The 10,593-nt window shown below is 36.0% G+C and overlaps 1 protein-coding gene across 2 annotated transcripts; it reads left to right on the forward strand.

Annotated features, from left to right (window-relative positions):
• The first annotated feature begins 1,340 nt into the window (after positions 1-1,340).
• LOC136819213 (adhesion G protein-coupled receptor L3-like) lies at positions 1,341-10,355 on the forward strand. 2 transcript variants are annotated; one of them, XM_067075432.1, is made up of 21 exons: positions 1,341-1,389; positions 1,948-2,244; positions 2,519-2,722; positions 2,937-3,124; positions 3,405-3,461; positions 4,060-4,252; positions 4,419-4,514; positions 4,692-4,779; positions 4,996-5,107; positions 5,293-5,339; positions 5,513-5,636; positions 5,747-5,850; positions 6,083-6,191; positions 6,427-6,647; positions 6,911-6,977; positions 7,566-7,645; positions 7,924-8,050; positions 8,273-8,314; positions 8,441-8,557; positions 8,795-8,864; positions 9,467-10,355. In XM_067075432.1, the coding sequence occupies exons 1-20, from the start codon at positions 1,344-1,346 to the stop codon at positions 8,837-8,839; spliced, it is 2,364 nt and encodes a 787-aa protein (XP_066931533.1). In that variant the 5' UTR covers positions 1,341-1,343; the 3' UTR covers positions 8,840-8,864; positions 9,467-10,355. The 2 variants fall into 2 exon arrangements, with proteins under 2 accessions (XP_066931533.1, XP_066931531.1); XM_067075430.1 differs by lacking the exon at positions 8,795-8,864 and having other exon boundaries at positions 9,467-9,706.
• The last annotated feature ends 238 nt before the right edge of the window (positions 10,356-10,593 follow it).

Raw genomic sequence — 10,593 nt, forward strand, 5'->3', positions numbered from 1 at the left:
AAGTTGCCGAATGCTCAACCGAGAATTGGTTCAAAATTCAAGTTGTTAACAATACTAGTCTGAGTAAAGAAAACGAGATTTAAGTTAATTTCAAAAATTCAAAGTTTCATGCCATACAGGATAGCAATCATCAGTGAATTTTAAGTTGTTAACACTAGAAAAAAAAGGCTTCCCGGCTGAGGGTTTAATATACAGATCATGTAGGGAGATAATAAACCATGTATCGCAGCGTTATACAGTACTTGATCACTATTTACTGTAAGTGGACATTTTGAAGGTTTCAATGACTCAAGTACAGAAGAATCGATCAGGATATTTTTGTTGAAGGTTGTGAAACCAAACCATAATTTTTCGATTCTCCATCATTAACGACTGGTTTCATCATTAAACAGTTTTTTTGGTTTGGAATTCAAACAATTTGTTTATTTTGCCTACACAACTTTTTGATTCGATGATTCTCTCTTCAATCAAAATATGATGACTCCTCCGGCAAAAACATCTCCAGTGTTTTGAGTCCAAGCAACTCCTTAATCTTGAGTTAGTCCGAATGTCAATATCAAAGAAAAATGTCAAGACAACAGATTGTCTGGTCCCATCTCTTGATTTTCCAGAAAGTTTCAGTTTTTGACAGAGAGAAAAAGAAGTTTTTTTCTAGTGGAAACGATGTCTCAAGTTTTGGTGTTGAAGTCTGTTTTCTTTTTTACCTCCATGTGGAAACAATTTAAGCGTAATCAAACTAATTCCGTTAAGAGTTTCCCCATAGTGGCAAGAAAGAGTGCACACTTAGTGCGAAGGGACTCGTTAAATGCCATCGTGTTTTTATAGAAATGCTTAACTTAATACGCCGGTGATAAAGACGAGTATTGAGCTGCTAGGGAGTCTCGTTGACTTTGACTTCTATTGTGTTAATATGTCAATCTTAATGTTTACAGTCTGGCTTTTATCTGGTAAAGATTTTCGAAGTCAATTTTAAATCGTCTCTCTTGGAAATTTCTTTAAGAAATTCGATAACAATCTCCGTTCGTGGAAACTAATTTGTAGACAAATCGAAAATTTATCAACATTCTAAAACCAAGGGGGAACTTTAGATGAAGAGAGGAAGGCACCTGTCTTTGGTTTCGAAGACAAGCGAGAAATTTCTTCACTCTTTGTTCCCCATCCAGTAAACTTCTGTGAAAAATACATATTGGATAAAAGTTTTATTGGATCTCAAGAGAAGGAACCGTGGGAACTCATTTTTGATGAAATATGGATTTTCTGAATAGGCATAACTCGACAGTTTTTAATTGTGTTAGTAAACTTAGCTAACTTTATTATCTGCTATTTCTTGTTTTAGTGAGAAAATGTATATTTGGCCTTCGAATGTTTTACTGTTGCTGGCATTACAAGGTATGTATGATTGTCCTTTTATCGTTCCCCGCCACGAGAAGTAGTACTTCTAGTACCTCACTGTTTCATCCTCCAATTTCAATGATGGGATATTGTTTACCACTCACTAGAGTATTAGGAATGGAGGATAAAATTTGAAAGTGTCGAGTTAAGAAAAAGACTATTCTCACTAAGATCTAAATTATCATTAAAAATTTCTTTTGAAATAAATCCCGGGGGGGGGTACTTAGGCAAAAATGAATGATGGGTATGTGCAGACGGTAAGGGTCGGTTTTTTCACCTTTCAAAGTCTCTCTAAGGGTCGGAAAAATCAGGATTTTTAGGAATTTTTTTAATTTCCAGAGAAAAAAATGTAATAAAAGCTCTCTAAGGGTATGACTTTTTTCAAAAATCGAAAAAAAAAATTCAAAAAGTCTCTCTAAGGGTCACCTTTTCAGCAAAAATCAGTCTCTCTAAGGGTCGGTTTTCGGAGGTCCCGTCCGCACATACCCCTCATTCGCCGACCCTAGTACCCCCCCGGAAAATAAATGCAGTGACACCGAAATCATTTCATTTCAGTTGGAACTGCTCAATTGCAATCAGAAATCGTTCCCTTGGTGACGTCATCTTCGTGTCTAGTTTACATCAAATCAGTTGACTACCCACGACAGTTTTGGTATGCTTACCACGAAACATTACCTATCCTTTCTGAAATCTCAAAAACCTTATGGACAGTGGATCAAGACTTTATAGAGAATAGGGATGAAGCTGTAGCATTCAGGGTCCATAATACGTCAGACACAAACGCCATTGGTCAATTTCTTTGCATCTTCAAAGACCAGTTGATCCGACTCTGCAAACCTACAGACGACCCGTGTAAGTTGAGGATTACGTAATTCAATTTTAAGTATGTGATAGTCTCATTGATTTCAATCTTCTACACCTAATGGAATTCTAGGCTTATAATTTAGTGTTCTCGTTGATCTTAGTATATGTGACTGGTACATCTTGTGCATCCTTCTAATCATTATCTCCAAGGTGAATAATAATTTTTCGTCACGCACTTAAAGCCAAAACTAAATGCACTTTATCACAGATTCTTGGGTCACCGAGACAAGATAGTGCATTTTGTCTCTTTTGTTCGTTCCAGGGAAGCGAGCATTCAAAGTAGTCAATCGAAATGGAACAACATTTGAGTTGATGGCATTGTTACCAGGGGCAAACGATCCAAAACTCCACGTGGAATATTACTCCTCTGTGGTTCAGTATCGGTTCGATCTGAAAGAAGTCACCGCTGACCAAGGTGTTCGCTGGGAAGTCGAAGTGGCTCAAGGATGTTATGGCATACTGAGAGGTAAATTTCAAAGAAAATCACTTGCGCCCCATACCCCTGTCTCAACATACACTTTTAAGCTCATTGCTTTGCTTTGACACTCCATTGTAGTACGAAACAACCGAATGGAAACCAAACATTTAAACACTTGAAAAGACCCTAAAAAGAAAACTCACTATCAAGCAACTTCTTATTGATAGTCGAACCACTTATTTTTGTTAATCGTCATGTTTAGACACGACAACGTCAACAACACCGCCCACGACAGAGGAACCAACCACCACACAACCACCTACGACAACTGAGCAATCAACAACTGAACCAACACCACCTCCCACAACCACCACAACAACGACGACAACTACAACAACCACCACCACTACAGAGAGCCAGGTCTGCGTTGGTGAAATCGTTGATGTCAAGGTAATCACTAACTGTCCGCTGAGGGAAGGTTGGATTTTTTAAGAAATTCTTGTCTTTTTTCATATCCCTCTTTCTAGACGCTAGGTTTGTTCAAAATCTAAAGTAAAATGAAACACTACGCAATTGCTATTTTGAAGGATTGAAACCCTACTTGAAAATCATTGCCTATGCATTTTAACCTTCTTTAATATTTTTGCGTTATTGCAAGTTTTTCAATTAAAACAGAAACGTAAAGTTGCTTGATTATAAAATCATACCACTATCTCTTGATTATATTTAGAATCATTCTGAATGTTTCCTTCCAAAATCAGCATCTGATGCCCAGATCATTATTGAGGTAGGTTTTTCTTTTCTCAAAAAACACACTCTCATACGTTGCTTCTCTCAAAGAAGAATTTACTGAGAACACGCACATTGGATCGTGTATTTAGTTTATCATCGTCATTTGAATTAGATCGTTTCACGTATAATAGGACGTAAAAAAATCAGAGGGTAAATACTGAAACACCCCATTCTCACAGACCCAGTAGGATTTTTCCAGCCAGTGGGGATAAAAATAACGGGCTGAAACTCGATGGGGATTGATACTCCTATATTTTTTATGGGTGGGGATTTCAATTCTTTTGTTTTTAATTCAGAAAAGTCAGTGAGTATGGGAAGAATAGTATAATATTTTGCAGTGAGGATTGATTTATTTGATTATTTTCAGTGGGGAAAAAATTGGAGGATAACTTTACACCGGGGACGATATTTTGGACAATTTTTCCAGTGGGAATGGTCCCCAATGGGTTAGTGAGAAGGAAAACGGAAAATATGATTTACAGAGGAGAAGAATACGATTGAAATGATAAAAAACAACTCCTTCCTAATGCTATTTTACCATTTGTTTGGCTCGTTTTAGTCAAACTATATAGTAGAAATTTCTTCACGTATAGAATCAACTGGAGATTGTCAAATCAAAAGTGGAAGCATTTAAACAAGTAAATAATGAAACAGTCAAAGAAGAACAGGCGAAAGAGATCACACAAATGTCTCTCCAATATGCGGTAGATGTCGAAAGTATTGGAATGGCCATTGCTAAGAAGTTAAACACCAATGACTCTGTCTCAATCACCACAGGCAATCTAGGTGAGCTTCAACCTCTCTCTCCAAAAATTGACATGAGAGAAGGAAAGTCAACAAAATAAAAACCTGCCATTCGATTATATTTCTTCAAAAGTGATTTAAACTCACAAAATCAGTCAATGATGATCAAGCTCTGATCTACATTTCCAATTCTGTTTTCAATTTTCAGAGCTTCTAGCAAAACAACAGCGACTACCTTTCAAATTTCCCGAGAATGACAATGCCACATCTTTCATCGAAGTGCAATCTTTATCCGGCGATGACGGTAAGGTTTCGTCACTTCCCCGGCAATGCAGCTTCATTCGATTTCACTTTTGAAGAGCTTTCAAATGAGCCTAAATGAACTTTCAAAAAGTGTCTTTATATCTCGATCCTCCGTTCAATATAGCAATTTTATGGAAATTATTTATTAATATTCATTTTTTTAATTGAATTTTTTCAGAGAAAGTGCCAGTAGTTGGTGTTCTGCATCGCGATATCCATGAAAACCTTCAGACAAATGTTCAGCTTCAAATCGACCTTGATGAAGAGTAAGAAAGTTTACTCGTTTTCTATTTGTGTGCTGGTACTAAAGATCCAGTCTGTATCCGACTATCCGATATATATTTTTTTTGTAAATTAAGTCCCTCCATTCTATTTCAAATGAGATAGAGGTGTTGGCATTTGAAAAAAAGCTACGAGTTAAGAAAAAAAAGATATTTCTTCTCCATTCTTTGGTCTTTATTTTCTTCTCCTTGTTCCATCAGATCAAAGGGAGATGAAGAAGAATACACAGTGAACAGTCAGTTGATCAGCGCATCTGTTGGAAATGGAACTCTGATCTCAAATGTCTTGGTTACACTGGACCATTTGAAAAAGGTACGATCTTATGACCCACAGGCCTCTCATCCCTTCTATAAGAAACTGTTTCCGCTAGAGGATGAGCAGAACCATATAATCTCTTCTCAATCCTATGATCTCTGCTCAATCGGGAGGTATTCTTGCTTTGAACTAACTGTTTTCTTCATATCATATGTTTAACTTTCTTCTACATTTCTCATTAGATCAAAGATTTCAATAGTACCATTTGTGCATTTTGGTTGGAAAGCAGGTAAGTAAACTTTGATTACTATTTGACACTTCTAAGATTGAACGTACATGTAACAAAACAATACAGAGCAGCTATTCCAGATTTACAAAACTCTCGTACAGTGCTTCTATTGTAATCAAGAACTCGTTTAGTAGCTACACTGATTAATTTTATTTTTCCCTTTCTAATTCTAGTGACACTGAAGGACGATGGGATACGCAAGGGTGTGTCAAAATCAAATCTACCCAAGATGCAACGCAATGTTCATGTAGCCATCTCACCAATTTTGCTTTATTAACTAATATCAGAGAATTTGAGGTAGGAATATATTTTACGACTCATTGTTTATGTTAAGGGTTTTCAATTAGATTTCAAAGTGTACGAATCGGTTTTTTGTTGGGAATGCAGTCCTTTCCCTTTTTCTTTAGATTCCAGTCATTCACCGCACCATCTTGAGTATGATGTCATTGGTGTGCTGTTGGATCTCTATCGTCTTTTTGCTAATTGGAATCCTCTTGTTCTCAATGCTTTTGTAAGTTTTCTCATGTTGATTTAAGGATTTTTTTTGGTACTCTTGTAGAAAGAAAATCAACAATTTAAACTTAGCGGGACGACAAATGGACTTAAAGTTAAAGGTTTTGACCTTTTCGATGTTAGCTTCGAATGATGTGATATGATGAAATTAATCCAAAGTCAGTACTTACTGTTTACCGGACCGATGTCCCTGTATTAAAACTTTATATTCACTTTTTCTTCTATTTTAGTATGGGTGGTAAGAGACATACACGTCATATTATTCACACCAATTTGATGGCTGCTCTCTGTGCTTCACAACTCATCTTCGTTTTCGGTATCGAAGCTACAGAAAATAAGGTAAGGTTACTGAACAGTTTTAATATTGTTGACATCAAACATAAACCGTTGTACCGTCATGGATAACTTGACAGGATTCAAATTGACATAATGTCAACTTCTTTGGGCATGTCATCACGAGCAATTTCGCATTTCATATCAATGTTAAAAGAGGGTCTAAATTTTCTTTGATATTATCAAAACTCAAAATCTTTCAACTTCTTTAAATGACCCAAGAAAACGATTCCCATTTCAGATTGTATGTCAAACAGTGGCGTACCTTCTCCACTTCTTCTTAATGGCAAGCTTCACATGGATGTTGGTTGAAGGCTTGTATTTGTATTACGCCATCATTAAAGTGTTCAGTGATGGAAAGATTTATTTGTCGTGGTACATCATCTTTGCTTGGGGTGCTCCCGCTGTTGTGGTTGGAATTACCGGTGGTTTAAGACATCATTGGTACGGAACACCCGAATAGTAAGTATTCACATTTTTTATTGATGAAGGTTTGGATGTATTCTTTACGGTAGGATATATACGTCCTAAACGTTCCTTTTTCCTGAAACAATTTTTCTGCTGTACATGGATGGCCAAACTACTGAAAATAAGTTTATTTTCCAAATCCAGCGAGACAAGGGTGATACCAAGCACTTGATTCAACTTTTTAATGAATCTCTCATTATAAGGCAAGAGTTTCACACACCTTTCATTGAATGAGATTTTCTATTTTATGTTTCCAGTTGTTGGTTATCGACGGAAGGGCATGCGATTTGGGGATTCCTTGGTCCTGTTGCTGCTATCATTATTGTGAGTATAAAATTTTACTCAGTGTCAGAACAAAGTATCTCAGAGCTAGTCACACAAATTTACGTTTCACCAAACGCAGTATTGGATACCTAGGAGCCTAGAAATGCACCTTTACTGTCGAATCTTCAAATGTGGTTGACGTTAACAAATAATACATGTTTTTTTTTATAAGCATAACGCTTATAAGCATATGAAGGCTCAGATTTGCAGAATTCCTAAGCATAACATGAGCATATATGTCAGCCTAAAATATTTTTCAAGTGGTCATTTTTATCTGTTTAAAAAGGTTTGGTAGAGGTCAAGTAAAAATAAGACATTCCACTGCTCCAAAAATCTGAACAAATTTTTACGAAATTTCTGAAATTTCATTAAAAACTTGGCTCGGGGTGAATCATGAGCATGATTCTTAAGCATATAATAAGCATAAACTATCCCTGGATGCTTTGAGAACTTAAGCATACACGAGCCTGACCAAGGGGCATATACTTGCTTATAAAAAAAAAACATGTAGTCGTACAATAGACCTAGGAATTTCTTGAGTAGCCTAGCTGAATGTAGCTCAACAGTAATTATATTTCTCTCATTTAGGTGAACACGTGGATATTGGTGTTGATTATTCGGCAGATTGTGGCTCTCGCTAAAAGTACCGGTATTGCGGACGATGTAAAGTAAGTTATTGATTGAGCTTGAAGACTTAGTTCAACATAAGATTTCAAAGGTCCAAATCTCTTGAGGCCTTTGAGCTACGGCTTTATGTCTAATCTTAGTTCATCTACAAAGTTAAAACATGAAAATGATCAATCTTCGATGTACAAATAATAAATATGTCCATTTGTCCGATACGATACCGAACGAATTTTAGCATCACGAAAAACTGAATAGAGCCATCACAGTTAAAATAGTTAGAAAACATAGCTGTTAGTAATCACGTATCATTCAATTGCAGGACTGGCTTTCGTTCATCCTTGATCTTGCTTCCCATTCTTGGTGTGACATGGATTTTCGGATTCTTGAGTTTCAACACTCACACCATTGCTTTCCAATACATCTTCGCTATCTCCAATTCGTTGCAAGTATGTGTGATGTTGCTTTGAATGTGCGACACAAAATAAAATTCTTAAAAATGAAACTTTGAAATTGTAAACACAACAACTGTTGCAAATACGTTATCAAGGCATTTTGATTTGCACTAAACCTTCTTTTTCTCTAAGAAAATTTTGCATGATACACCCCGTCTATAGACAAAGGAATTCATTGGCTTGAGTCACCTAATAACTTTCACCTTCTTTTTGCAGGGCTTCTTGGTTACTCTATTCCACGTCTTCTTGAATTCCGAGGTAAGAAGTTCAATTTGTTATATTGTAAGAAATTACCAGCTATGGATACTTCAACAGTGGAGATGACGTCATCCCTTACATTCTTCCTTCACAATAAAAAGGGCACTTGAAATTTTCTTCTGGTAGGTGAGAAATGCAATCCGTCGTAAAACGTTGGTATGGAAACACACGACAACAGTTGGCAAAAGTATTTACGGCAGCCGAAGATCATCACGTTATGAGACTGCTTCGTCAACCGCCTCTGTAAGTACCAACTTTATAAGTCTACCTTTCAGAGAAATTTTGATAAGTAATTGGCTGAAATCTGCAAACATTTATGCTATCTGAAATAGAGAATCTAAAAAGCATTGCCTTAGGAAGAAATTTTGAACATACTTTAAACAGTTTTGACTCACAATATCCTAAGAACACAAACTCACAAACAGACCTACACTACAAAAGTTTTACAAACGTTGACATAAACAATGACCTTTCTTACAGAGTACACCCAGTCGCAAACGATCTTTTGCAATGCTTATGAGCTAACGGACGAACGTAGACGAAACGAGAGGTACGCATATCCATATACACACAACAAACAAATACCCTCTACCTAACACTAACACTAAACTTCTTCACTTTTACAACACATAGACAGACACTGTAAACTAAAAGTAAATTTAGATCGAAGAGAAATAAACAATCTTGGGGGAAATTTCTTCAAGTTTGTCTTCAAACTCGAACCCAGTCCCTTAGTTCGCTTTTTTATAATTCTGACTGATAGCGCCAACGTCCAACAATAAAATCAAAAAGTGGTGCAAATGGCTCTGGGTGAGAGATTGTTTGTCTTAGATTTCTTAAAAAATCTTATTTAGCGATTCCAGGACTAGCAGCTCTAGCACTATCTTCAAAAGAAGCACAACTGATTGAAATGATATCTTCTCGACCGTAGTCGCACGATCAGGCGCGTGTCACTTTATTATTTAATTTACCACCCTAAACTCGATCCAATCCTTATTTTATTGTCTTTAGGTGCAAAAAAAGACTGGGACGGTTTTTAGGGTGGTAAAACGGACAAAAAATGCCCGCGCGGCAATTGGCGACTACGGTCGAAAAGGTGAATACGATCTACTCTACTTGTGATTAAATGATCCTTGCCTTCTTTCTTGCTAGCATTCCAATTTCAAATGGAGCATCTTCAATAAATTAAATAATAATCAATACGATATGTACAATCAAGATGTTATAAATGTAGGACGATATACAAAAAAGAAAAGTTGCAGTGACCAAGAACAATCACGCTCAACAGATATTTAACGTCCTCAAATTGATCACGTGATATTGTTCAACCAATGAAAGTTGTTTTTATGGCGAAAAGAATTAAGATGAAGGAAACATAGTCCATTACTCTCTCCCTGCAAGATGACATTGGTACTGAAATGGAGTACTACCTAGACGATGCAGGATGCTTGATTAATGGATGATGGATAATATGTTGCAAGACTACTTTCAAGTAATTTATGGCAAACCTGCATGTAAAACGAACTACAAAAGACATAAAGGACATTAATGAAAGGAAAGCTCTTATTTTTGTTAGAATAATTGACTCATTTCTATGTAAAGCTCTCTAAAAACTTTGAACAAAATATTTGTTGCCCATTCTCCAAAGAGATGTTACTTGACAAAACAGAAACACTAAGGCTTTGCAATTTCTGTTTTAGAAGATTATTTTCCATTGAACCAATCAAATCTGTTTGAAGACGAGGTCAACTATAATTTTGACATAGACATGTTAAGCACAAATTTGGTCTATAGAACAGACTTTGTATAAATGAACTTTATGACAATTTTACTATTAAACCCTTTTTTTCTGCTGTGGAAAAGAACTTAATCGAAGAGAACAACCTTCATTCCATGCTGGTGCAATGTATAAATCTATAAATTTTTGTAAAAGAAGCAGATTTATTGAACATTTTTGAAAATTATTTCTGGAATTAAATTATTTATGCCGTGAAGAAAGGCATTAGTAACAAAATTAGACAAAAAAGGTATTTTAACTCGAGTTTTATGCTGTTTATTTACTTTCCCCGTAGACTGGAGTCGTTTATAATGCGTTAATTTTTTTTTCTCAAGATTTTTTTTGAGCGGGAAAAAATTATAATTGCAATATTAACACTTTTCTTTTGTTTGGACTAAAATTGTTCCCTCCATTACTTTTTGCTTTATTTCTACTATGTCTGATTTAGTCGTCTAGCTTGCTAGATTACTTTACCCATGGTTATCATCGAGGGGAAGAAGTT

The sequence above is a fragment of the Clytia hemisphaerica genome, unplaced genomic scaffold (genome assembly GCF_902728285.1).
Source record: "Clytia hemisphaerica strain Z4C2 unplaced genomic scaffold, Clytia hemisphaerica genome assembly, whole genome shotgun sequence".
In the NCBI taxonomy this organism is placed as follows: Eukaryota; Metazoa; Cnidaria; class Hydrozoa; order Leptothecata; family Clytiidae; genus Clytia; species Clytia hemisphaerica.